The sequence below is a fragment of the Alternaria ethzedia genome (assembly GCF_023757985.1).
Source record: "Alternaria ethzedia strain BMP 0044 chromosome Unknown scaffold_41, whole genome shotgun sequence".
In the NCBI taxonomy this organism is placed as follows: domain Eukaryota; kingdom Fungi; phylum Ascomycota; class Dothideomycetes; order Pleosporales; family Pleosporaceae; genus Alternaria; species Alternaria ethzedia.
This window is the reverse complement of record NW_026056234.1, coordinates 235762-262911: the sequence shown is the minus strand read 5'-3', so window position 1 is coordinate 262911 and position 27150 is coordinate 235762. Positions and strand designations below refer to the sequence as shown.

Below are 27150 nucleotides of genomic sequence, written 5' to 3'. Positions count from 1 at the left end.
TTTAACCTTAAAGCTTTTTAACTTACTTAGACTTATCTAAAAAAAAATACTTTAATAGTAAAAGATACTTAGTTTTAGCTTAAGATTATAGCTTAGTTTTAAAAATAGTAATATTTTATTTTTAGTATATTATTTAACTATTATAAAGTTAAAGTAGCTCTAAAAAGCTAATTTTAAGATAAAAATTAATATTTTCTTATAAAAGTAGTTTATATAAGTATATACTACTAGTCTATAAAAAAAGATTCTAAATATAGAAACTTAATATTTTAAGAATTTTAGACTTTAAAGTAGTCTAACTTAGCTAAAACTAAAAATAAAAAGCTAAAATTTTAAATTTAAACTATATAAGATATAAGTCTTAATATTAGTAAAAGATTACGTAATTTAAATAAAGTTTTATTTTTAGCTTTTTTTTAAATTCTATAATAACTATTTAAGTATATTTTCTAAAACTCTAAGAAAATTACTAAAAATAGATAAAAATATAAAAAAGAATATAAAAATATAAAATTAGTAGTTTTAAGCTTAGTTAAAAAAATATAGCTAGTTAAAGTAGAGCTTTTTTAATACTCTTTTTTTAAAGCTAAATTACTAGTGCTATAAGCTTAGTAAGTATAAATACTAGTAAGTTTTTATAAAAAAAAAGTTTCTAGCTTTCTAAAATACTAAAAATCTTAGTTTTAGCTAGTCTAGTTACTTAGACATAAAGCTTTAAAAAAGATAACTTTTTTAATGTCTTTTTCTTTTTATTACTCTACTATAGCTTTTTTTATTCTTTAGATATATTAGTTTACTAGAAAGCGTGTCTCTACCTCTAATGTTATTTCTAGCTATTTTGTGTACCTAGCGTGGCGCGATGTAGATGTGTTTTCTCTACGTCCTTACCTTCTCTGCAAACCAGCTAGTAAGATGGCAAACAGTTGGATGACTCCAGAACAGCGTGGGCGGCACCTTGACTTTCAAGGCACTTTGTAATCGATGACGCAGCGTCGCTGTTATGACGCTATCGACGCCCAAGTTCGCCATGGCAGCGCGCGGGTCCACCTCGTCAGCACTTTCCAACATCAGTACCCCAGCGACGATATCTCTAATCCTCCGTTCTAACCATGTCCTCAGGTCAAGGCCGTTCGTAGGCATCTCGTCTTCAGCTGCGGTGTCGCTATCGATGTCTCCGCCTGCAGCACCTAGTGAAGGCGTCTTTGTTCTTATTGCGATGTCGTCCAAAATGTCCGCGGGCAGCGGCTCGCCTTCAGGAAAGGGTATGGTCCGCAGCACAGCACCATGAGCTAGGTCGTACTTACCAAAATGCTGCCAAGCTCGAAAAGCCTCCTCCGGCGTGATGTCGGTGATGCCTTTGCTGTGCAGCTCAGCGTTGATAGACTCAGTACTCGCTGCCATGCCCAGGCCACGCCAACTAGTCCACTGAAAGGCTACGGTATTGTCTCCAAGCGCGCGCCTATAGGTGGCCAGGCAGTCAAGGAAGGCGTTTCCGCTGGCATAACTGCCTTGGCCTGGGAAGCCGAAGAGCTGGCCGCACGAACTAAAGAGGACAAGCCAGTCGAGCGTTCGCGGTGGAAAAGCGGTGTGCAATGCCAGCGCCCCAGCAATCTTGGGCTGTAGCACGCGCGAGAAGGCTTCGGGTGAGGCATTCAGAACGAGCTGATCTTCGAGCGTGCCCGCCGCGTGGACTACACCCAGCACCGGAGGTAGTTGTAGTCTGTCCAATTCGGTCTGCAGCACTGCCGCTGTGTCTGCTGCACCAATGTCGACCGCGAGTGTGTATACCGTTGCTCCGCAAGCCTCGAGTTCCAGAATCTTGTCGACAGCAGGCTTGAGGCCGCTGGATGTGGATGCTTCGAGCTTGTCCCAATCACACCTCGCAGGCAGTGTTCGTCGAGATACCAGCACCAACCGCCGCGCGCCCTTCTCCACGAGCCAGCCCGCCACCTCAAGCCCGAGCGAACCCAGTCCGCCCGTCACTAGATATGTGCCTGCTGGCTTAGGCAACAAGGAGGGAGGTGAAGGGGAAGAAGAAGAGGCAGAGGTATCATACAATCTCTCATGCGGCAGCGGCTGGAGACGAGCAACGCGGGGGAGACCGTCCTCCATACAAATAACATCCTGATCATGAACGTACGTCATTGCGAGCATGGGAAAGGTCTCATCGTCGCTAAGATCCTCGACATCTATTAATGCCCCCCATTGATCAGGGTGCTCAGATGCAATGATACGTGCGAGGCCGTGGAGCGGAGCATGAGACAGCGCCGTGGGTGTGTCCGCAGTTGACACTGCCGTGGTAATGGCGAAGACTTTGCTTCCACTTCCGCTTCCGCTTGCGGAGATAGAGGTGCTGCCAACGGCGTGCTTGGTCAAGAGCAGCAGCTCCGAGAGAAACGTCTCGGCTTTGGATGGTACATCAGCGAGAACCGATACCGGCCCTGGACAGTATACGATGGCCGTATTGGGGGCCAGTGATCTAGCAACCACTTCTGCTGCCGACTGTACGCAGGTGACAGTCACGTTTCTGGCTTTACGCTCTTTTTGCAGCTGTTTCCAGCGCCAGTCAAGCGTAGCTGGGTTCTCTGATACTAGGATGAAGCTTTCCCAAGAAGCTGCCTTGCGCGAGAATGGTGCGGGCACCCAAGCGACGGTGTGGACGAGGCTCTCGACACTACCGCTGACGCCCGGGGTGCCCTCGATTTCGGAGAAGCGCATCGACTTCAACCTCACCAACACTCTACCCTCTTCGTTACATACATTGACATGAACTGCGGGAGCTCGACGTTCGCCAGCCGCCTCGACGTAGAGATAGCAGGTCTTGGGCGGCGACACGCCATACTCTGTGAAGAACTGTACCGTCTCAATTTGTGCCGGCATCCGTAATTTTGGGCTGTCAAAGAAGATCGTAGACCCCACAGATGTTGCAGCATCGAGAACAGGGGCCCATGAAGAGCCATGCCAGGGGAGCTTGGCGCCGTCCGCGACATCTGGCGCAACGTCGACGCGAGCAAGCATTTCCTTAAGGTCGCCAAAGTTCTCTGTGACAGCCCAAGGGAATCCCATAGCTGAAACGCCGACCTTGTCCAAGTAGTCGATGGAGAAGTTGGAGGGCAGGACAGTACCAATTCGCCGCTTGATAGCTTCAACATCGATGTAAGGCATCACGCTGGTATCCAATTGAGATGCGCCCCAACGACCGACAGTATGGGTAACCCAAGATTGGTCATTAGGGGCACTGCTTTGGCGCAGCCGTGAGGTTATCTTGATGCTGTCATCCACCAATACTACCTGGACGTCTCTTACATCGCTAATGACTATTGGGACGCGCAGATCAATGTTGGACAAAGTGGAAGCCCCTGTCGCGTGATAGAAAGTGTTGATAAGCACGGCAGCGGGCATAATCTCAGTCCCATGGAGTGGGTGATTGCCTGGGAATGGCTTGGTGTCATTATCCAATCTGGTGGTGTACAAGGTCGTCTTGGTTGCAGTCCCGGAAACGGGGATCAGCTGGCCTAGCAGAGTGTGCTTGTCAACATCATGCGTGGGGCTGTGAACACCTAGCGAGCTGTCACTATGCACCTTTCTCCAGATTGGCTTGTGCACCCACTGCGTACCAGGCACTCCCGGTGCCCATCGACGGCCAAGAGACCTGTTGAAGTCGATGGTTGCGTCCTTGGTGTATAACGTGCCGATAGCTTGCGCCACACACATCTCCGGAGACTTGCGACGGCGAACCGTTGGGATGACTACGAACTCTTCGTCCTCAATTCCATCATCTATGATGGTTTCGTTGATTGAATGGGACACGATTGGATGACTGGACACCTCGAGAAACAGTCGAAACCCGTCTGAAGTAGATGCCTTGACGGCGGACGTGAGTAGAACAGGGTTGATCATGTTTTGAACCCAATATTCGGCGTCTCTTGGGCTGTCTGAGCGTGGGTCAGGGTCGGAGGTCGAGTAGAGAGGGATCGTTGCTGGCCGAGGCTGAATGTCCTTCGCTAATATATCCCTCACTGGTTGCGCCAGCGGACTCAGCATTCCTGCAGAATGGAACGCAATGTCGGTCGCCACCCTCATTGCCTCGATGCCTCGTTCTTTGAGTTTTTCAACATACATCTCAACGGCTTTGACCCTTCCGCTAATGACGCAAGCTGAGGGCGACGAATGAATTGCTGCCACAACACCTTGCTCATTGTAGAGCTCCATTTTGACTTGGTCAAAAGGAAGATGCACAAGGAACATAGCTCCAAGACCTTTAGCTTTGGCGTACTGTCCAGCTCTTCTGGCGACTGCCAAGGCACCTTCTTCTGGGGTAAGGCAGCCTGCTGTCACCGAGGCGGCAATTTCTCCCACTGAATGCCCAATGATGGCACCAGGACTGACTCCTTCTGACCTAAGCAAAGCAACCAGTCCGATTTGAAAGACATATGTCAAGATTTGCACCCGATCGGACTCGTCGTAGTCGCTGCCACTCTTCCCGAACGCCTCGATAGGGGAGAACCCAGCCTCTGCTTGCACGATGCGGTCTAAGGGCTCAACAGCGCCGTGGAAGACGGGATTGGCAACCAGCTGCCTCGCCATTTCGTTCCACTGTGCGCCATGACCTGAGAAAACCCAAACAACATCTTTCTTTATGTTCGTCGCGAGCGCGTTGCCCTGAGAACTCCACTCGCCGTTGTTACCACCTTCGGCAAATACTTTGAGCATTTCCGCTGCCTGCTCTACACTGGTAACAGCAAATGCTGCTCGGTACTCATGATGAGCGCGGCGGAGAGCAAGGGTGTTTGCAATTGACCTCAAATCTTCTCTCTTCCCTGGACCCATCAACCACCTCGCCAGCGAGTCCGCCTGTCCAGCAAGTCGTTTTCGTTGTGGGGCCGAGATCGCAAGCGTGACTGGGGCGTGAGCGCATCCGCTGTTCTGTTGGTTCATCGTAGCAAGGCGAAACGAAGACTGCTCGATGATAGCGTGAGCAACGGTGCCCCCATATCCATATGAACATATAGCCGCCCGACGTGGATGCGCCTCCACGTCCAGCCAGTCGGAAACCTCTTGCACTACTTCTGTACCCGAATTCTTCCAGTCGACATTAGAGTTGAGCTTGGTGAGGTTGGCCTGCGGCGGAAATTGCGCCTTGTTCAGGGCCAGAACAGCCTTGATAAACCCTATTGCTCCCGCACCTGCTTCGAGGTGGCCGACATTTGGCTTCACTGATCCTACGTTCACCGGCTTCGATCTGGTTACACCGTAAACCGCCGATATTGCGCTGACCTCGGTCGGATCCCCCAAAGGCGTCGATGTCGCATGAGCCTCAACGTACTCTACAGTCGCAGGGTTGACGTTTGCTCGTTTAAGGGCTTGTCGGGCAACAAGTTCCTGTGCTTTCGCGTTCGGGGCCATAATACCGTTCGTCTTGCCGTCCTGAGCGACTGCAGAACCCTTGAGGATAGCAATGACGTTATCTCCATCTCTTATCGCATCCCGAATGCGCTTCAACACTACGATTGCGGCACCTTCCCCCCTTCCATAACCATGTGCATTGTCATCGAACGACAGACACGAGCCATCGGGCGATATAGCACCAGCTTTATCTAACACCCGCGTCAACCCAGGCCCACAAATTGCATTTACGCCACCAGTAATAGCCATTTTCGACTCGCCCAACAGGATTGCCTGGCGTCCATGGTGAATCGCAACTAGTGAACTTGCGCATGCCGCATCAACCGCCGTGCTCGGTCCCATGAGGTCTAGGTGGTAGGATATCCGATTCGGTATACCGCAATATGCGGTCCCGATACCTGTCCGGGGGGTTAGAACGGGAACATGCAGATCGCACAAAGCGTCAGTAGACTAATAGTCGTAAAAGATCTTACCTAACCAAGGCTCGATGTTGGGAAGATCTTCTAAAAGCAACTTTCCGTAGTCATCAGAGTTTACTCCCATAAACACGGCAGTGTCAGTTCCGGAGAGCTTCTTGGGATCTATGCCTGCAGATTCCAGCGCCTCCCACGCTACTTCGAGAGAGATTCGCTGCTGCGGGTCCATCTGCTCAGCCTCTTTAGGCGAAATTCCAAAGAAGCTGGGGTCGAAGTCCTCCAGGGCGTCCAGATAGTATCCACGCGACGTCGCTTCATCGAGCGCTTTGATGTTGCGGACGTCACGGTGGCGGTAGGGCTCCCATCGCATAGCTGGGATCTCGGACGAAGCGTCTCGTTTCGCCAGGATAGATTCCCATAGCTGTTCCGGGCTGTGGTTTCCACCGGCCACACGGCAGGCCATGCCAATGACGGCTACGTCGTTACATTCTCCCTTAGATCTGTCAACTTGCGATTCTTCATTTGTAAGTTTTGACACCTACAAGTTCTCCAAGCTCTGCTTCTGTTACTGAGCTATGCACCGGCACTGGGCTAAAGGAACTAGATGAGTATTGATCTGAGTCGGGAGTTTCCATCGTGGCGTTAGTCCTCATGTCCGATAAGAGTTACCGACGAAGGATAGCAGACTTGTCAACAACCGGTTTAAACCCTCACTTTCAGATTCAATGAAGATTCCCAAAAGAGTTGAATGATTCAAGTAGGGTACTGGTGTGTCATGCGATCTTGAATGTTGACGAATTGATGGCGTTGCGTGCTCCCAGTAGATCATATGGGTATCTTTTTCGAAGTCCAACTTAAAACTGGTTAATGATAATACATATTGACTACAATAGTCGCTCGCGGACTTCCCAGACAGCGGGCATTTCGGCTTTGAAAGTTATCCGGGGTAATTGGGACGGGCCCCGGGAGATTCTCCCGACAACGAGAGTTTCAGTATTTAAACTTTTCCGGGTCATTTCACGAGGAGCTCTCTTCTATAGTCACAGCGCCGGATAGAAGTGTACTATAGCTATCTCGACTTTATTCGTCAGAAACCGAAACGGGCAAATAAGGGATCTCGATAGATCTAGCTCTTAGCTCAGTCAGAAATTCTTTGTGTGGGCAACGTGGGGAGCATAATCCGCAGGTATCAAACGTCTTTAGTGGCGTCTCTCTTCTTGGAGATGCAATCGAAGTAGAAGTGTCGCAGCATCGAAGGCGCGAAGGATCCAGATGCCTGCTTTCTTGGCTGTACGCCGCACTCCAAATCTTCCCCACAACCCAACGATCGAACAACATTGCAGAGAAACCACTCCAGGCCCCCGGAGTCTCTAAGAAGGGAATCGCGGGTGTCGGCATGCGGGATTGTCGCGGGGAATCAGGATCGTGGAGTTACCTGCCTGTTCTAGTGCGCGATCAATCGGAGATTGAAGTCTTTGGCCTGACACAGTTTGGCAAACAAATCCTACGCATTGCGTTTGCCCTCATGCTCTCGACTTCACGGCATTCCGAGTTTGCGCCTCGGTATTTTTCCAGCAAGTCATTCGGATCACCGCGCGCAATCTCAGATGTCTCCATGTTGTCGTTCACTTTGGGTCAAGCATCGCTAATCGCAATTCCATACATGCAAGGGGCTTGCCGATTCGGACGATGATCAGGTTGCCGGTAGCCATCACGTGTCTGAGTAAGCCTTAGCTTTAGTATCTTAACTATAGGAATTTAAAAAAATCTTAACTTAATAACTAAAGTATACTATTATAGTTATATACTACTAATAGTATCTAGAAAAAATAAAATTATAAAATTTTTATACTTATACGTTAATTCTTCTATACTTATCTCTATTTATATACTCTAAAATAGTAACTATCTTTATTTCTACTTCTTAATAAGTAGGCTTAATATTATAAGTATACTCTAGTTACTTAATATATACTACTTATTTTATTAATAACTTCTATATTAAGTAGTAGAAGTTTACTAACTTTACTATACTTTTTAAAGCTACTTATAATTACTCTAAAGTAGTAGTAGTATAATAATCTTAATAGTATTAATAGTAGTAATAGTCTTAGTAGTCTTAGAACGTAATATAAAATAGATAAGATAGGTCTTAAGAGCTTTAATAATAGCTTCTATAATAGCTTTAATAATAGTTTATATAATAATTACTAAAATAGCTTAACTAAAAGCTTTCTTTTTAGTAGTAGTCTTAAAGTAGTTTATAAAAGCTTTAATAAGTAACGTAGTATAAGAATATAATTAATAGAAGTAATATAACTAGTAATAAGATTAGCTTTAGACTTACTAATACTAGAAAAACTTATAAAAGAGTAGTAATATAGTTAAGAGCTTATTTAGTTAGTATAGCTTTTAGTATTAGATTTAAGCTACTATTTACGTCTTTAATAAGTTTTTAGATTTTTAATTTTACTATAAGCTATAAAATAAAAATAGAGGTAAAGAATAGAAAGTATATATATAAAAGTATAATTTTATAAGCTAAGATTTTAGCATTTTATTACTTTATAATTTATAGCTTAGTTAGTTATAAGCTATTAAGAATATATAATTATATTATAATTCTTTTTACTATAGTATAAGTAAACGTTAGTATTTATAAAATAGTTACTTTACTACTCTAAATTTTAAAAGCTTTAACTATACTAGAAATAGTAGCGCTAAAAACTTAAGCTTTAGTCTACTTAATACTTATACTTTTAAATATAAAATTTTAATTTTTTTAGAAATATATTTTTTTATATACTAGTAATAAATCTTACTCTTTTTAGACTAGTTTATACTATAAAATTAGTTTACTAATAAATAATTACTTTAAAAGAGTAGATTTATAAGTAAATCTTTACTTTATAGTAGAAGCTAATTTTATTTATAGTAATATAAGCCTTAGTACTAATATTAAATTTTTTACTTAAAGTAAATATAATACTTTTAAATAACTTTATAAAAGAGTTCTTATTTAAACTACTACTACTAGTAATAATAACTTTTTTATTAATATTAGAAGCTAAAGTTAAAAAAAAGTTTAAAAATTAAGTAAGATATATCTTAGTTAGAGTTTAAGAGTAAAATAATAAAGAGAATTAGATTAGTAGACTAGTAATTAATAAGCCTATAGACATGCACTGTAACGTCTTCTGCAGCGTAACATTAGGCTGCCGGTAGCTATAATAAGGCATCCCTAGGTACACATTCGGCCCGGTGAGGGATGTCTTCGGCCACGTCAGGGATCTATTCTGCCTGGCGATGCGATCCGAGCGAATAGTTCCGCGACAAGGCCGAATGGTACCGCACGCCCCTAAACGATGCGATAGACTTTCTTAGATCCCCCAGGTCATGCCTGGTAACGATTCATTCCGCCGCACTCCTTTGCGTGACACACTCGTTAACTTTGTTTTCTGTCATTCATTATTACCATGCATCTTCAAAAGCACTCGCTTCTTAGCGTACTTCTGACTGCCTCGCTCGGCCTTCCACATACCCATGCCGCCCCGATACTGGACTCACTCGTCAACCCTTTCCTGGACTCCTTGGGTTCGATACTGAGTGGCAAAGGGCTAGTGCAAGGTTTACTTGGTTCCATCGAAGGCGCTGTTGGCGTGGAGAAGACGTACGACTACGTTGTCGTGGGCGGTGGCACCGCTGGCAATGCAATCGGTGTGCGCCTCGCTGAAGCGGGCTACTCGGTCGCCATCATTGAGGCTGGGCTTTACTACCAAATTGGAAAGCCTGTTTTAGGCTCCACACCTGCCGGTGGTATCGTGGGAATCGGTGCCAATCCTCTGGACTCCGATCCTATCGTTGATTGGGTCTTGACTACTGAGCCTCAAGCGGGCGCAGATAATAGACGCGTGCACTATGCGCAGGGAAAATGCTTGGGTGGCTCGTAAGAATCTCATAACACAACACCTATTACATCACTAACGAGACCTTCAATGCAGTTCTGCGCTCAACTTCCTAATCCACCACAGGTAAGAAGAGCCGTCTCTGCATCTGATTGCCGTGTACTAATCTTTTCCCAGAGGTACTGAGGGCTCATATCAAACCTGGGCAGACGCTGTGGGTGACGACAGCTACACGTTCGCCAACTTTGAACCCTACTTCAAGAAGGCTGTCACTTTCACCAAGCCGAACGACGCCATACGTGGCGACAATGTGACTACGCAATACGACGAGAGTGCCTTCCAAACACCGGGAGGACCTATCCAGATCGGTTACTCCAACTATGTCTCTCCATTCTCGACCTGGATGGAGAAGGCTCTCCACGCAGTCGGCCTGAAGAGGACCAGCGAATTCGACAGTGGCAAACTGATGGGTACACACTACACCCAAACTTTCATCGACGCGAAGGAGCAGACCCGCAGTGCATCGGACGAATACATCAAAACAGCGCTCGACAACGATAAGCTCGCTGTGTACGCAAACACCCAGGCCCAGAAGATCCTCTTTGATGGCAACAAGACCGCGACCGGCGTAAGGGTTCAGTCCACGGCCATTACCTACGACATCCATGCTTCCAAGGAGGTCATCGTTTCCGCAGGTGCCTTCCACAGCCCCCAGTTGCTCATGGTATCGGGTGTAGGTCCAAAGGAGACTTTGGAGAAGTTCAACATCGACGTGGTTGCCGATCGCCCTGGCGTAGGCCAGAACATGTGGGATCACATTATGTTCGGACCAGCTTACGAAGTCAGCTTCAACACGCTGGACAACACCCTCCACAACCCCGTCGCACTTGCCGATGCTCTGGCCGACTACACCCTCAAAGGCGAGGGCGTACTTTCTTCCAACGTAGTGGAGTTCCTCGGCTGGGAAAAGCTGCCCCAAGAGTTCCGCCAAAACTTCTCTCAGTCCACCGTCGATGCCTTGAACCAATTCACCGATGACTGGCCAGAAGCTGAGGTAAGTCCCTAGTTTTTGATGATGACAATGCAGGATAGACGCTAATCACAAACTTTGAACAGCTTATCAGCGGAAACGGCTACATCGGCGACTTCTCCCTCCCTGTCCTCCAACAACCCCTAGATGGCAAGCAGTACGCCACGATCCTCGGAGGCATCGTAGCACCCACATCCCGCGGCAACGTTACCCTGCAATCGGCATCCATGAGCAGCTCACCTCTGATTAATCCCAACTGGCTCACCTCGCCTGCGGACCAAGAACTCGCCGTCGCGCTCTACCGTCGCATGCGCCAGATCTGGAACTCGGAAACCATGCAGCAAGTTGTGATTGGTGACGAATACTGGCCAGGCAAGGAGAAGGACAGCGACGAGGAGATCTTGGCTGTAGTGAGAGACAGTTTGATGACTATCTGGCATGCGTCTTGCACATGTAAGATGGGAAAGAAGGATGATAACATGGCGGTGGTGGACACCGAAGCTAAGGTTTATGGCGTCAAGGGCTTGAGGGTTGTAGATGCGAGCGCATTGCCTATCCTGCCGCCGGGTCACCCCACCAGTACGATTTGTAAGTCTCCCATGCGAGCTCAAGTGTTGTGCGGACGTCTGCTAACATTCGCGTAGATGCGCTCGCGGAGAAGATTGCCGCTGGCATTGTGGAGGCCAATCGGCGATAAGAGCCACGCGACCGTGAAAGATTTGTCGTGAAATGAAGCGGGAGAAAAATAGATCGAAGACCATTTCTTACTACGCGTTGGAAAATGACCTGAGGTTGGAGCCTCGGGTAGGATGTCGACTTTGAGAGCGCGTGTTGTTACATTCTGTTCCCTTTCTTAATGTGTATATTTAATGTAGCGAAGCAATCCATGAGTCAACCGTGCGACAGCTTAACTCACAATGAAGAGTGCATGAATGGAACCAAAATAGCGAAGAGTGAAACCCAAAAGCATATCAGATGTTCTTGTCGCAAACTCGTATTGTACTCATGTACTCGGCCTGAGGACGTCGGACCCCAAAAGCAGGAAGCGATTCACGTAGCAAAAGATTGAAACAAGACGAAACAATCGAGACATAGGTCCTTGCCCTTCTCAATGCATCTCTACACAGCGAGCTTGATCGTCTTGCCCACACTTGGCGTGCCGTTGGCGTCGATTGCGAACAAAAGCCAGTATCCAGGCAACGCAACCCCTGGGTCGCCCGGGATAGCCACCGTATAGCTCGTACCGCTACCCGACATTGTTAATGCGATCCTTCTTTGATCGGTGTTGACGGTATGAGTGGCGGTGCCAAACCTCACCAGCGAGAACTTGGTAACAGCCGCAGTCGTGGTGATGCTCAAGTTCGCGCCGAGTCTGGCAGTAGAGGCTACAGTGCTTATGACAGGACGTGCGCGTCTTGTACCGTCAGCGTTCAGAAGGTAGGGCGGTACGAAGATCTCGGCGTCGAAGTGATTGTTTGCACCGCAAGAACCGCACAAGCCGCCACCGCCGACGAAGACGGTCGCATCCGGCATGAGGATTGCTACGGAGTGGTATGTCCTGGGAATTTGCATGGGGTTCAGCTGTGCCCATCTTCCGGTAGTGGGATCCCACAGCTCCGGAGTCAGCTGCGCCGTGTCGTCGTTGAACGGGTGCAGACGCGATTGTCCACCAGCAACGAAGACTGTTCCGTCGGGAAGCGCGACACCATTCGCGAAACCACGCGGATACGTCATAGACTGGGTTTTGGCGACGGTTGGGTTTGTCTTTGGTGCACCTATCGTGACGACATAGGCACTTGTGCGTCCGTCACTAAAAGACAACGAAGTCAGCATTGCTCCGTGAGTGATGCGAAAGGCGGTTCATACCTGTTTTCGTAGTTTGCAGCACCTCCTGCAGTGAGTATCTTTCCGGCTGTGGCGTCGAACATTACTGCATTGCCACACATGGCGTCCCCGTCATCCAAGCGGTTACCAGCACCCGTGGTACTTCCAGATCCGACAGTATCGTACCAGTTCATGGCGATCGAAGGGCCGGCTTGAAATACCGTCTGGTTCTTCCATCTGTAGTTGGTCAGCAATAAGGTCAATGATTATCAGGCGCTGGACTTACCCAAAGAGCCAAGCATGGTTATCCGAACGATAAACGCCCGCAGTATCAGCTGTAAGCATAGGGCTGACGAGCGCATTCTGTACCAGAGCCCAAGTATTTGCAGTAGCGCTATAAATCTCTCCGTTCTTGCCACCCCTGTTGCCGCTCCATGATCCGCCGATATTGAAGATGCGCCCGTCGGAGCAAGTAGCGGTAGATTGGTACCCCCGAGCAATCCTCATGTCGCTTCCTGGGGTCCAGGCGTCACTAGAAGGGTCATAGATGCTGGTCTTTGCAGCGTCGCTACCCCCCGAAACGATAACACGGCCGTTGAAATCCAGGGAGATACCTGGGCAGAACATGTCGTGTTGTGTATTGGAGACCTGAAGCTGACTCGACTCGCCCGTAGCAGGATCATAAATGCCTGTTTGGGTGAAGCCTCTGGATCCGCCAAAGTTGTCCTTCGCGAAGGCCGACCACATCAGTACCTTTCCGTTCGGGAGTAATGAGACAGCTGCCGGTACAAGTGGGAAATCCACAGTCTTCTCCCACAAGCCTTTGCCTGCCGCTGGCGGAGCGTATGCTGTATCCTGGAAGATGTTGATCTCAGCGACGGTGGTCCATTGGTTGACGGCGCTTTGAGCTTCTGAGGTAGCTGTGATCCTAACATATCGTGCCGGTTTCGCGACGAAGGAAGTCTTCTTGGTCGTCGCATCGTTGTTGTATGTGCCGACAGCGACGACCTTCCAGCTTGAGTTGTCGGTACTAATCTCGATCCTGTGTCCTCCAATCCTGCCATTGGCGTTGTCGCTTGGGCGTGGCTGGAGACTGACGGCGTTGATGTTATAGGATGCTTTCATGTCCACGATGATCCAGTTTGGTAGAGTGTCGGCCGGCGCGGGATCATATTTTGAGTGCCAGAACGATGTCGCATTTCCATCAAGCGCTTTAGAAGGCTCATTACCAGCTTGGAAACTGTCCGACGTTGCGGTCCATCCTGAACGGCTGATAGCGACAGAGGCAGAGTCGACTGAGCCCGCTAGGATGAGTACGGCGATATATATCGCTGATAGACTGGACCTGAAGCTCATTTCGAAGATTGAGAAGTGGAGGCAGCAGCTTTGTTGTTGATATGAGTCTCAATGCAAGGAAAGCTTCGAACTTATAGTTCTTTGATAAGGTTCTGGCGGCATGTCAGCTTACAAGACGCTGACCTCTGTTCCCATCGCCTCTCGACCATAAACATTCATCTCACGCTCGCCAACGCCATGATGCCCGTCTAGCTTAGCTTACAATAGCACTGTCCAAGGTTGATGCGGAAGTCCAGCTCCGCACACGCCCAAGAATAGACATGTGGAAGATATCGCCAATTTACGAGGCTGACGGACTTGACGCATCGCGTACACAGACTGATCTCCGCGTAGATGATGCCATTCATTGACTTTCACCTCAAGACGCTACCTCAGTGATGGGCTCGGATTTGCCCGCTCAAGACCGGTAGTCCGTGTTGGCTGCATGATATATTAGGCTGCATACTAGATGCGCGCTCAGAAGCCTGGAAAGGAACGCCACAGGATGTCACCGGGTACTCGGACATCGTATTGATCATGTGGATGATGATATCGCGAATTGTTACTGCCATGGGAAGAAGCAGGCGCAATGCCCAATATTTGCTGCATGCAGGACCATCTTGGCTAAGCGTTGATGGTGGGGCGGGATTCGGCTCGAATCGCTGACCGGGAACATGCATGAACGCCTCCAATGAACATCTGGACCACTGCGCCCGTGCGCTAGTCGGGCATGGCGTACCCTCGCCTCGCCGGCTCAAATACTGAGGCTGTAGCCGTTCAGTCCGTCTGGTCCATTGAGAATCCATCGAGGAGGCTTTGCATGTAGCCTCTCTGTGTTCATTTCTGTGGATTGATAAGGGCATGCAAGCAGGCTGCCAGACCAAGTGGCTGTTGATCGAGAAGGCTTCGCTTGTAGTCTCTATTCGTCCGATTCTTCGTCGTAGTCTCCACTATCAGTCGTTTCCTCTTCGCTGTCGGGCCATTTTCCCTGAGGTCCAGAATGCGCTAATAACATCGCTGACATATCGCTGTCGGTCTCCTCCTCCATGTCTAGTTGCTCGTAGCGCAAGTCTTTCAAATTGTACCAGTTTCCTTGGGTCTGACAGAAGACATACGTCTCAATTAGGAGATCAAACGACAGCACCACCCAGATCGGCTCTACGTCCTTCGTGAAGGACGATGCAGATGAGCCAACTTCGTCGCGACACGTCAATGTGATCTTCCACAAAGCCGAGGGCAGCTTGGCTTGAAAGCCTAAAGCCGGATCGTCTTGATATCCTGGGGGCTGGAAGCGCTCTACCTGTACCCAGTCTTCTATGTCTGATTGAGGGTACAAGATTTCCAACGTCTCGAGCTTTGGTGGCAAATCTCTCGGCTGGCAGCAGTGTTCCAGCCAACGATCCGTCTCCTCGTTGAAAAAGAACAACTGTGGAATGGTGAGATGCTTGAGGTTGGTGAAGTGTTTAAATGATCTCTTTTGGTTCGTCAACAATCCCAGCAGCCATTCTAAATCGGAGTCGTCATCAGTAATTTCATGCGTGATGGCAAGCCTTTCTAGACTGTCTCGCATGCTATCAAGTTGATCTATGAGATAGCTAGCATCAAGCTGGGTATCTCGGTCGTCTGTGAGATGATAGCTGTCGTTGATACTGCGTGGGCGAATGTTAGCAGAGGCAACATATATGATGCACTAACAAACTCACAGCTGCATTTTGAGACTTCGTAGCCGGCTGCAGTCGAGAGCTTCGAAAAGGTCACTGAGTTGGATTTCCGCCTTCTCAACGAGGGGACGATCTGCAAATTGTATCGAGACACTCAAGGCTAGATCATCAAGGTTCTCGGCGCCCTGCAGACACCCAGGACCGTTGAGACGCAGGATGGTACCAATGGAAATCGTTTTTAGATCGAGGCTTTTGAGATTCTCATAGTGAATGCCGGACTTCAGCAAGTGTGTGTCGCTCGTAGTCAAATGTCGAAGCGTGCTCCAACCGTGAATAATGCTAGCAGGGGCGAACATTCCCCCGAAAAGCCCGGAGATGCACTCGCCTGAAGGTGGACCGCGAGCATGATCTTTCACCCAGACATCAAGGTGTGTGAGGTTGGGAAGCAGTACGAGCAGCAGTCCAGCAAATCCCGACTCTATCGAGTTTCGAATTGTCCGATGCCAAGGATGCGACGCAGTATACCCCATCTGTTCCAGCTTTGCCAAGCTTCGCACGCGTAAAGACGCGAGGTCGAAGTCCTGCTGTTCGCAAAGCTTCGCGACATTCTTGCGAATTGTCCCAACGCGCAGGGTTCTGATCTTTGTAGCAAGGTCTGCGCGGTCCAAGAGAGTACGCAGCAGCTGCAGAAGGGAGCTCACCTTGGGGTGACTCCCACATGACATGGACAGTTTTACTGTGGTGTAAAGGGCATCTTGGGCGACAGAGCGAAATCTGCGGGACGTGAGACTCAGGTCCATGAGGGTCGTGGGTGCAGCTGCGTCGGGAAGATAAGAGGCGACGTGCAGCAGTAACTCTTCCGGCAGCTGGTAGATAGGCGGGTCATCATGAGGCGTCATAATGGACCTCATGCTTAGAGTATTGGGCGGTAGCATAGCAGACTAAGTGATGTTGATGCTTTGCTTGGTGGATTGCGCGGTTTTCGATTTCGCGAACAAGCTCCTCCTCGGTTGACTGTAGCAAAGACCCTGACGGTATCATCCGGTGTTTATCATCCGCCACTCCACGTTGAATGCCCTGGATTCCTCAGGACGGTGCTGTCGGGTAAATGTCAATGATCAAAGCACTGTCGTAACTTGATGCTGAAGTAAGTGTGGCGCTGACGTGCCAGATGGGTGACCGCGATGAACAAGCCCTGGTGAAATTGCGATCGCGGGATGGTGCGACATGATGACGTAATCACTTAGAGATGGCAGGCACACGCACAAAGCTGCGGAACTGCACGCTAAAGAAAGTTAACAACGCTTAATCTAGATTGAACACTACATACGACTCGAAACTCAGACTTTCTTCTGCGCCCTCTTCTCTCTCAACCACATCTTGAGCAGGAACAGCAAGCTCGTCACCACACCCATGCCGCTCAGTCCGACGCTAACGTACATGGCGCCGCGATAACCGTGCAGTTCATCCTCCGCCGTTCTTCCGCCATTGTTCACGTGAACCTCTACTGTCCCTGCGATGCCAACCCCGATACTGATACTGTAGTTCACAATCGTGTTGACCAAACTCGCTGCCATGCCTTGGTGCTTCTTAGCGACAGCATTACTCATGATCAGCGTGCCGGCAGGAAAGCTCATGTCCATGCCCCATGGGATGATGAGCGTGGTAACAAAGGTTTGCGCCCAGTAGATCTGTTTGATCGGGAGTGTAGCGACGAGAATGTTGCCTGTCAAAAAGGCTAGCATGCTGATCAGCATGACCCATCCTGGGCCGATGCGCGAGATGACACGGCCAGTGGTGACCGCAGCGATGAAGCCGGAGATCACAACGGGGCAGAGATGGGCCATTGTGAGAAGCGGGGATTCGCCACGCAGCTGCTGGAGCATTTGGATGAAGTAATAAACCCAAATACCTACAAATGTGGTTAGTTATGCGCTCAAAGGTATCTGGAAAGGCGACTCTTACCAAAAGCAGCCCAGCCGCAGGCTATGCAAGTCAACACGAACGAGACATCCGTGCTGAGAGCATCAAATGGGATGAGAGGCTTCTTGGCGACTTTAATCTCGATCCAAAAGAAAAGCGGAAAGAGAAGAAGGCCGACTATTAGCAGGACGTAGATGTAGGGGTGTCCCCATCCAAAACCAGGCGCTTGGTTCCAGGCGAAGTTGAACAGGATCATGGCGGTAATGCCCACACTTGCGCCGAGTAGGTCAAGCTCACGAACTCGTTCCCTGTGCGAGAGATTGCGAACTTCCGGATCAAGCGGTACTGAGGGGAGGATGAAGATCGACAAAATGGCAAGGCAGAACAGCGCAATACCGAACGTCCAGAATGCCCATGGCCACCACAAGAGCGCCCAGAGACCGGCGAACGCGCCGCCAGCTATACCACCACCTATATGACGTTAGGCAATATCCATAAGACAATGGGCAAATACATACCGGGTGCGCATGCTCCAAATAGCGAGAACACCATATCCTTCCTCTTTCCCTCGTTGTACGTTGCGCCTAGTAGACCAAGCGCATTGGGCAGTAGTATTGCCGGTCCAATACCTCCCAGCACGCGCGAGAAGATGAAAAGCACCTGGCCACCATTACCTTCAATGTATACGCTGCATCCGGCTACTATCATCCAGACGCCAAACCAGATATAGCCGATGATCAACATGTTCTTGTATCCAAAGAGATCTCCGCAACGTCCAGATAACAGGATGAAGGTACCAACTGTCAACGAATAACCCGCTATTAGCCAGGACAGAACGCCGGGGTCGGTGATACCAAGATCGGATCCAATGATGTGCAAGATGTTGAGAGTGCCGAGCAGACCTGCTTGTGTAACGAACTGAGCAGAGCAGAGCAAGCCAACAAAGAAAGCTTCGCGGAGTGGAGACATGGTCTCTGCGATTGACTTCGTCTTTGCGAGTTCCAGGTCCTGCTGCTTGGAAGCTTGCGCAGAGTGGCGAGAGTCGCGGCGGTCCATGTCTTCGTGGGAGTCGCTGTCGTCAAAGTCCTGGTCGGAGTTAGACGAGAGCTTCTCGCCTGTTGGCTCTAATGAGCCTCTTGGTTCTTCCATTCCGAGATGGCTCGACGGCGTGACCGAGGAAAGCGCCTGCTGGAGTATGTCTCCCCGAGACTAAGGTGAATTACTCTTGGTATCGCGAAAGATCGTGTATGGTAACCTGTGCTGAATGAACTACAAATTCTGCGCCTATGTTGTTTTGGCTGTGAGTTCCGAGATGGTACCGCGATGACGACAGTGCTCGTCGATTCTCAACGACGCGTCTCGAGGCGGAGGCAGGCGATGTCTGTGTAAGAATGACTATCGCGATTCGAAGAGCGTGTAGAAGTATGTGTGCAAAAGTGACCACAGCGCGATGCGCGTCCTAGTTCGGCGCCCATCGTGCCTGACATTTTTCTGAGCAATCTTCAACGTTCTTTACGTGAGCGCGGAATTGCGTCTGTCAGGCAAAGAAAAGCGGGTCCGCCGAACTTCGACCGCTGTCAAAGTCAGGATCTGATAACGCGCAAAGACATTTTTCTTCGGGAAAAAGCGGATCTGCATTCACAGCCGAAGATCTAGATTCGGGCAGCGGATTTTTGAGCGCTTGTGATGCTAAGTAAGCCACACAATAAGCATGTGTAACATGACCGCGGAAGACGGCCGTTTGTGACTTTTGCAAAGACCGCTAAAACATTCATCCGCAGGCGTAAATGCGCAGGTTTCGCTGTACCATCTTCACCGCAGTCTGAGTCAAAGGCGCACTCTGTTCTTTTTGTACGATGTTCACGCAAGATCATCGACTATCTACCGCCTCTTATCCTCATAAACCCTAACTCCAAGAACCTTCCAAACAGCCCAACTATGCCCCCCAACCCATATCGGCCCACCCCTCCAAAGCGGCAAAACATCCTCCCTCCCCCTTCTCCTCTTAACAACAGGCTCCTCCCACTCCCCCTGTTGAAACCGCTCAACATCATCCCTCCTAACAGTATGCGTCCTTGCACTAGCCGCCATCGTCCAAAACCCCACCACATGCCCCTGATCGATCTTGTGTTTCAACCAGCCCTTACCCTGATTCTCCTCGGCGCTCTTATTGAGAAGAGATAGCAGCTCGGTGCAGGTATAGTCTGCTTTTCCCTTTGGTAGATCGATGGAGCTTAATTGTGTGCGGTGGGCTGATGCGGGGATCTTATCGACGACGATGGGGGACCAGAGGAAGGGGAAGGGCGCGTACATGAGCCGGAGGGATAGGCTCAGGAGGACTGCGACGGGGAAGTCTAGGCCGATTGATACGCCTGCGCGGAGGGCTGATCCGAAGGTAAGCCGGGGTGGAGATGTGGGCGTTGAGAAGAAGAGGAGATGGCGCTGGAACGCGGAGTATGTGGGACGAGACATGGTCATGGTTTCACGTCTGCTTGGAGAGCTTGCGACGCGTCGAGGTCGTTGAGAATGTGCATATCTGCGAGACAAAAGTACGGTTTCGCCTGTTGAAGTCATGACGTCACGCGCATCCAATGCACCAGTGCATAATGTGATGATGTGGAACAGGCCAGTATCTATGTATTGCTTGCCTGGAGCACATGTAAGTACTACAGATATCATGGTTATCGTATGAGCATAATTGCGATTCTCATATCGTCGCGACTATTATGCTATTGTTTAAAGCATCACCAAACTTCCTACAACCGCAGCAATCATCGCACTGCCCAAAACGCTCGCAGAGAGACCACCGGATGCAGCCGCGGTGTAAGTGGGCATTGGCATGCCCGTGCCAGAAGGTGTACTGCCGTTACTCGATGTGCCGTTACCAGCTAGATCTGGGAACAGATAGCTAGTGTTGGCGTCGACAACGATCCAGTTTCGCACCAGGGCCGTTCCATTCATGACTGACTCCCACTGCTCCGCTGTGCACTGACCGGGGTCAAGAACGTAGCATTGCGTGCCCTCATCGACAATCGGCTCATTGGTGATGTTGTACACGTCACTTGGTCCTTCACTGGCGTAGTCGGGGGTCTCGGTTGTGGAAATGTTGCCGGTGCTGATGTCGCGGTTGAAGAGAGCGCGTGTAAAGATCTTGTACGCAGTTTCAGGTTGGTAGGCTGGTACCTCGTGGCCAGCTTCATATACTCGAGTGAAGGACAGATTGCCGTATTGACGCACTTGGCCACCGATGTAAGTATCGTTCACGACAACAGGTGCGTACCCAGCATCCGCGAATGAAGTGGCGTTGTCGTAGGGGATAGCAAGCGAGAGCAGTTCACCACCGTACCCTAAACGTTGCAAAGTGTCAGTTCATGTCTCAAACGCAGCCTTCTTGGGGCAATACTGACAATTGCAGGCATAGTCTCGGTCACCATACACCAGTGTGACCTTGATACCCTCTTCGAGAAGATACGCTAGATCCTCCTTCCAACCTGGACGTGGATAGTCGCCAATACCTCGGAATGCCCGCGACACGGCCGAGTTCGATTGAGTCCAGTTGAGAGGTACACCAAGTCCCTGCTGTACATGTGGCTGATTCAGCCAGCCTTGATACCATGGTGGCGGGAAAGCAGCTGCACCGGGGGCGGAGATGTCGTAGTAGTTGAGGTCGGTATCGAAGTAAGGATCACGGATCGTTTCGGAACAGAATGTCTCTGCCGCCTCACATACTTCGTTGACGGTCTCGTTGTAGCCTTGGTTAGTAGGATCGTATATAAGGCTGATGTTGCGACATTCTTCAATTTGATCAAGACAGCCTCCCTCCTTGTATAGGTTGTCGAGCACTTCCTCATAGCGCGACTCATTCACAGCCTTGATACCGTACGTGTTGTTGTACTGCATCCTTGGGTAAGCCGGCCATTGGACGTAACGATCAATGCAGCCATTAATGATAAGTAGAGTGTCGAGGTGCAAGAGATGTGTTTGTCCGGCCTCGCTCCACGTCCCGTTCTCAATCTTCTCGTTCTGTTCCTGGAAGTAAGCTGCGAACGCTGGTCCATAACGACCTCCGTAAGATTCAGTCGCAATAGAGATTCTGTCATCATTTGGCTTGTGCTCAGGAAATTCCTGGAACCAGACTTGGGCGAAGTTCCAGAGCGCTCGTGCAGAGTTCTCAGTACCACGTGTGGTGAGGTTGGAGTTTTCGCTAGGGTAGGTGCCGACATAGAAGCTGTTGTTTTGGGGAGGAACAGGGCCGTTGCCGAAGTCTACAACCTCAAGATCGCCGGTGTCTAGATTAGTGGTGATGTTGACCAGGCTGTCATAGCTCATGCCAACCTGAACGGGCTGGTCGAGATAAAGCATGTTGACTGATTCCATTAGCCGTGATACTCAGAAGACCAAATGCTGCACTATAGACTTGCTCACCCTCGTTGTTCCACGACCATTCGTTCAGGTAGGTACTATTGGAATCGGCACCAATGAAGCATGGCCCGTTCTCACGCAAAAGTCCGACAAAGGAACTGGAGCCGGGTCCACCTGATAGTGTCAGTCAACGTCGCAATGCGTTCTTTCCAAGCTGTTTACCGTTCATCCAGATGGAGAGAGGGGCATTGGCAGGATCTTTCCTCGATTCAAAGAACCAAAAGTAGGTGTTGATCTCGTAGGTTTGGTTCTCGACACCGAGATCGGCAAGTGCTCCAGCTGGGAGGTGAACATAGCCGGAGAAGCTTCGGACGCCTTCTGTGGTTTCACAGAGGTCGGTCTGGGGTCATTAGTAGCTGGATCAAGCGCTGTGTGGAGGATGGCCCACCTCCTTGTATGAGATCGTGACACCCTCATCAAGTTGCGATTCAAGAACGGTCACGCCCTCTGGTGTCGGAGGAAACTGGCCATTGATAAGCCCACTCAGAAGCCCAGCTGCTCCAAGAAGCGACAGCCTGAATGCAACCATGATCGCTGCGGTAGGAGGAGATCGAGCTCTTCAATCTGCTGCGGGCAGAGGCTACGGAAGTACCACAAGTGCCAACTTTATACAGAGTCCGTGACATTGGGGTACCTTGACTCGTCTGCCTGGCAACCATGTACAAGCCTGCAAGTGCCTGCATGTCAGACATTGAGCTTCCTGGTTGAGCTATAGCGCATGTATCGCCGCAGCGGCACCGACCTGAGGCACCCAGTTCATGACGTCGAATGGCATTCTAGCGACGTGATACGGGCGGGGACAATGCAGGGCCAAGGCTGCCAAGGAGGCTTTGCGTCACTTGTTTATTCGGTAATGTCTTAGTTGGTCGGCTACCGGTTGCGGAGGAGAGTTGGATCTTTGCTGCGAAGCGTATGTGGAAGGTGACGAGGGTTGCCGGCGATAAGAAGCCAATGTTCCGGGAATGGCGGGGGATCTTTCCTCGGCTGTGTTCCGCGCTCCTCCAGCTGGTCGAGCCTTTCGCACGCGGCGAAGACGATGATAGCCAAGCCCTCGTCGACGTACAAGCAACTCAAGCAAGAAACGGCGGACGACTGCCAATGCCACTAACCATACCGGTAGTCAGCGTCTGATTGGAGTCGTTGCCCAGATGATTCACGCCAATCAGGTCGAAGTTGAGAGACGGGAGACGTGGGATGTCTTTTCCATTTGGTTATCCAAAATACTGATATACAGGGGATGTGGTTGTAACTCGGTGGCCTTAAGCTGCACGTATATGACCAATAATCAATAACAATCCTGGAGACAAGCCTCATGCGAGTAAACTCTGCGCCACGAAACGCCAATCGCAACTGTTTCCCAAAAGCAGCCTCTCTGGTAGGCGCACGAATTCCGGATCGCAACGATACGCCCTATCTCCTCCAAACTCGGTACCAACAGAAGTGAAGATTGGGTATCTGTCAAAACAACCTCGCCAACTCAGACCGGCGCACCCCAAGCTGCTCGCAGACGACGCGCGAGTTGGATGTCCTTTTGCTGTATGGTGACGCGCTTGGCGTGGATGGCGCAGAGGTTGGCGTCGTGGAAGAGGTTGACGAGGAAGGCTTCGGTGGCTTCTTGGAGGGCGACGATGGCTTGACTCTGCCATCTGTTGGGGCCGTCTTCGGTTGTGACTGTTTGCGCGATCTCGCGGACCTGGAGGCATGTGAGCTGACTGTCAAAAGGGTGTATGGGTGTGGGTCCCTACCAGGCGCTGGAATGGGAGCTTTAGGAGCAGCAGGTCGGTCGACTTCTGGTAGCGCTTGATCTCACGGAGAGCGACGGTGCCGGGCTTGTAGCGCTTCTTTGCGCGATCAGGAGCGGGCCCTGCCTGTCCAACTGCGCGCATGTCAGCTGGGATGCGCAGACTCAACTATTCGGCGCACAACGTACGTCTCTTGCCCGACTCCTTCCTGCCTCCGACACTCGCTCGGCCACCTCGCGACGGTCGCGCCTTGTTCTTTCTGGTGGGAGATTTGGGAGACATGTTGGTTTTGGTGTGTAAGGATATCGCGCGATGTGTCGGGGTCCAGGTGGATCAATTGGAGCGTGGGATTGGCGACGAGGGAGGGATCACGGCGCGTGCACGGCGCGAAAAGTCGCGAAGCTCAAGCGCGTCAAGATCAACAAGACGAACGGTCGGCACGTCGTCGTCGGGTATATCGATGAGATGGCGTACGAGGGTCGCGGTGGTGAATGGAGCACGGGCGCATCGTCCTTCGCGATCTTGACCGTCTGCCGACGCGACTGACACGAGGGGCTGGTGCTGTGGCTGGTTCGCATTCACCCAGGGCAGGAGCTTGGACCCCAACTCCCGGCGGGCGGAAGGTGCGATCGCGTGCTGTTAGTCCTAGCGCCTTGGCGGGCCATCGGACAAGTTACGTAGCCACATGGGCTCCATCGTTCACACGCCCGGAAAGCGGCTGCGTTTGCTGAGCGACACTTGGCCTTTCGCTGCTTACTTAGGTATCTGAGTGCAGGCGCTGCAACTTGCCCCTTCTCACATTCTTCATCCTGTGTTATCCCTAGAGCGCTCAACCCACCATGGCGAATGTTCTGCAAGGCGGGGACGGCATGATGGGAGGGGCCGGAGGCTTTCCGCTCGAGCAGTGGTTCTACGAAATGCCCGTGTGCACGCGCTGGTGGATGACGGCGGCGCTGAGTGCCAGTGTGCTGGTGCAGTGCCATATCATCTCGCCCTTCCAGCTCTTCTACAGCGTGCGCACCGTCTTCTTCAAGAGCCAGGTACTACCACCACCATTACTACTGCATCTATTCCAGCCCGTACTGACCTGCATAGTACTGGCGACTGCTCACCACCTTCTTCTACTTCGGCCCACTCAGCCTCGACCTCCTCTACCACATCTTCTTCCTCCAGCGATACGCGCGCCTGCTCGAGGAATCGTCCGGTCGCTCCACGGCACACTTCGCATGGCTCCTCACATTCGCTTCGACGCTGCTCCTCTGCATCGCGCCCATGTTCTCCATGGCCTTTCTCGGCTCGGCTCTGTCCAGCACCCTCATCTACATCTGGAGCAGGAAGAACCCGGACACCATGCTCAGCTTCCTTGGCCTGCTGGTCTTCAAGGCGCCCTACCTGCCCTGGGTGCTCTTGGCCTTTTCGCTCATCATGCATGGGACGGTGCCCAAAGATGAGATGTGCGGCATCGTCGTCGGCCACAGTACGTCTGCGCTCCCAGCTCTTCTTGACAACAACTAACCCACCTTAGTCTGGTACTATTTCAACGACATTTACCCGCCGCTGCACAACAACCACAGCCCTCTCGATCCTCCCGCGTGGTGGCTCCGCCTGATCGAAGGGCCGCCTGCTCCGGCAGAAGAGACTGCCGAGGACGAGGCGCCGAACAATATGGACGCAGGCGGCGAGGACAATGCCGCAGAGGCGGAGCGATAAACGCAATCGTGACAACGTGCATTTACATCTGGCGTTTGGCGAAGACTCACGGATTTGAGATACCCTAGCTGTCTTTGGAGCATTGTTAGCTGCATTGGTTTTGTAGGTACATACATTAGACACCCACCCGTACAACGTGCTACCCTGCCCACGGGATCTTCAGATGTTCATCTCCGGCTGTGTTTTATGGTTATCCAATCAAGACGGACAACGTGCTCTCTGACAGAGGCTCAAGTTGAGGTCGGCTACTCAGCTCCTGCCTATCGTGGCGTAGCACCTTCCTTTCTGGGCTAGCATCCCTATGGACCTGCATATCGTCGCTCACGCTCTACAGGGTCTCGATCAAGCATCGTGGCGACGAAACGGCCATGGCCGATACCGCCAGAACTATTGGTCGACATCGGTGCCGTTCCCAGCTGCTTATAACATCGCATGTCCTCTCCGTGAGCATAACAACAAGCTCCTTTTCTGCTTCACTTCGACCAGCCCGATAACTTCAACGTCCAAGATGGCACCATCGAAGTCGCTTCTACCTCTCCTTGCGGCAGTTCCCTATGCCTCCGCGTGGGGTTCCCTCGGCCACACCGCAGTGGCATACATGGCACAGAACCTCGTCTCCCACAAGACGGCCAAGTTTGCGCAGACCCTCTTGAACGACACCTCATCCGCATATCTCGCCAATGTGGCTACCTGGGCTGATAGCTTCCGCTCTGAACCGGAGGGGAAGTTCAGTTCAGTGCTCCACTACATCGATGCGCTCGACAACCCGCCTGAGAGCTGCAATATCGACTACGAGCGCGACTGTCCTGAGGAGGGTTGCATCGTTTCCGCCATCGCCAACTACTCCAGCCGCGCTTTCCAGAAATCGGTCGGCATCGTCGAACAGCAAAGAGCCCTGAAATGGATCATCCACTTCGTCGGCGATGTCCATCAGCCACTCCACGTAGAGAACATCGCCGTAGGTGGTAACCTCATCAACGTCACTTTCAATGGCGCGCGAACGAACCTGCACTCCATCTGGGACACAGCAATCCCGCAAAAGGCCTATGGCAACTTCTCACAAGCCAATGCATTGGCTCTGGCCAACAACCTTACCGCAGAAGTGAAGCATGGCAAGTTCAAGAAGGAGAGCAAGACGTGGCTCAAGGGACTGAAGGCGAAGGATGCAGTCAGCAGCTCCATGACTTGGGCGCGTGACGCCAACAAGTTTGTCTGCTCCACTGTCATTCCCAACGGCCCTGATGCAGTGTTTGCGCAAGAGCTGTCAGGAGCTTACTGGGACACTGCTATTCCTGTCGTTACAAAGCAACTTGCAAAGGCGGGATACAGACTTGCCGCTTGGCTGGATGCTCTCGTCGAACTCAACGAGAAGAAGGGTCATGGAAAGTGGGAACGGGAGACGAAGCGGGCGGTCACCCTGCAGCCATGGCAGGAGGAAGCGAGACAGGCTCGACGCGAATTTGGGCCTGACTGTGGTTGCGGCGAGGACCACGCGCACTAGAGAGAAATGTGAGATGCTTTAGATGGACTTGTACAGTGGAAGGATGTAGACTATGAAGAGTGGACGACGAGACGAGATGATGAGATGATGAGTACGAGATCAATCGGTTAGACAGTGAAAGCTCATACAAGAATAAAACTGAACAGGTCTAGAGCCTACATCGCCGCCAGGTCACCTATCTTGTGTGCTTCCATTTTGATGTAGGCTGTAGGCCTGTTCAGTTTTTTTCTTGGTTGACATGGTGATTACCACCGCATTGATCATGTTGCAGGAGC

The 27150-nt window shown here is 50.7% G+C and overlaps 10 protein-coding genes across 10 annotated transcripts; 3 read left to right on the top strand and 7 right to left on the bottom strand.

Moving 5' to 3' along the window:
- Nucleotides 1-876: 876 nt before the first annotated feature.
- On the bottom strand, nt 877-6457 carry J4E87_010028 (Type I Iterative PKS; the record flags this gene model as incomplete). Its single annotated transcript, XM_049381602.1, has 3 exons — nt 877-5804; nt 5880-6315; nt 6365-6457. 3 exons carry the CDS (start codon nt 6455-6457, stop codon nt 877-879), a joined length of 5457 nt encoding a protein of 1818 aa, XP_049228750.1.
- Nucleotides 6458-9298: 2841 nt separating this feature from the next.
- Nucleotides 9299-11454, top strand: J4E87_010027 (uncharacterized protein; the record flags this gene model as incomplete). The annotated part of the gene is made up of 4 exons (XM_049381601.1): nt 9299-9768; nt 9905-10781; nt 10844-11345; nt 11402-11454. The coding sequence occupies 4 exons, from the start codon at nt 9299-9301 to the stop codon at nt 11452-11454; spliced, it is 1902 nt and encodes a 633-aa protein (XP_049228749.1).
- Nucleotides 11455-11876: 422 nt separating this feature from the next.
- On the bottom strand, nt 11877-13937 carry J4E87_010026 (uncharacterized protein; the record flags this gene model as incomplete). The annotated part of the gene is made up of 3 exons (XM_049381600.1): nt 11877-12567; nt 12624-12818; nt 12868-13937. 3 exons carry the CDS (start codon nt 13935-13937, stop codon nt 11877-11879), a joined length of 1956 nt encoding a protein of 651 aa, XP_049228748.1.
- Nucleotides 13938-14835: 898 nt separating this feature from the next.
- On the bottom strand, nt 14836-16488 carry J4E87_010025 (uncharacterized protein; the record flags this gene model as incomplete). Its single annotated transcript, XM_049381599.1, has 3 exons — nt 14836-15565; nt 15620-15874; nt 16103-16488. 3 exons carry the CDS (start codon nt 16486-16488, stop codon nt 14836-14838), a joined length of 1371 nt encoding a protein of 456 aa, XP_049228747.1.
- Nucleotides 16489-16917: 429 nt separating this feature from the next.
- On the bottom strand, nt 16918-18649 carry J4E87_010024 (uncharacterized protein; the record flags this gene model as incomplete). The annotated part of the gene is made up of 3 exons (XM_049381598.1): nt 16918-17489; nt 17543-17971; nt 18019-18649. The coding sequence occupies 3 exons, from the start codon at nt 18647-18649 to the stop codon at nt 16918-16920; spliced, it is 1632 nt and encodes a 543-aa protein (XP_049228746.1).
- A 732-nt stretch (nt 18650-19381) lies between these two features.
- Nucleotides 19382-19972, bottom strand: J4E87_010023 (uncharacterized protein; the record flags this gene model as incomplete). The annotated part of the gene is made up of 1 exon (XM_049381597.1): nt 19382-19972. The coding sequence occupies one exon, from the start codon at nt 19970-19972 to the stop codon at nt 19382-19384; it is 591 nt and encodes a 196-aa protein (XP_049228745.1).
- A 264-nt stretch (nt 19973-20236) lies between these two features.
- J4E87_010022 (uncharacterized protein) lies at nt 20237-22451 on the bottom strand (the record flags this gene model as incomplete). Its single annotated transcript, XM_049381596.1, has 5 exons — nt 20237-20847; nt 20908-21867; nt 21926-22036; nt 22085-22262; nt 22311-22451. The coding sequence occupies 5 exons, from the start codon at nt 22449-22451 to the stop codon at nt 20237-20239; spliced, it is 2001 nt and encodes a 666-aa protein (XP_049228744.1).
- Nucleotides 22452-23399: 948 nt separating this feature from the next.
- On the bottom strand, nt 23400-23946 carry HH3V (histone H3-like centromeric protein hH3v; the record flags this gene model as incomplete). Its single annotated transcript, XM_049381595.1, has 3 exons — nt 23400-23615; nt 23668-23798; nt 23853-23946. 3 exons carry the CDS (start codon nt 23944-23946, stop codon nt 23400-23402), a joined length of 441 nt encoding a protein of 146 aa, XP_049228743.1.
- Nucleotides 23947-24503: 557 nt separating this feature from the next.
- J4E87_010020 (uncharacterized protein) lies at nt 24504-25374 on the top strand (the record flags this gene model as incomplete). Its single annotated transcript, XM_049381594.1, has 3 exons — nt 24504-24704; nt 24760-25141; nt 25190-25374. 3 exons carry the CDS (start codon nt 24504-24506, stop codon nt 25372-25374), a joined length of 768 nt encoding a protein of 255 aa, XP_049228742.1.
- Nucleotides 25375-25675: 301 nt separating this feature from the next.
- Nucleotides 25676-26875, top strand: J4E87_010019 (uncharacterized protein; the record flags this gene model as incomplete). Its single annotated transcript, XM_049381593.1, has 1 exon — nt 25676-26875. One exon carries the CDS (start codon nt 25676-25678, stop codon nt 26873-26875), a length of 1200 nt encoding a protein of 399 aa, XP_049228741.1.
- Nucleotides 26876-27150: the final 275 nt, after the last annotated feature.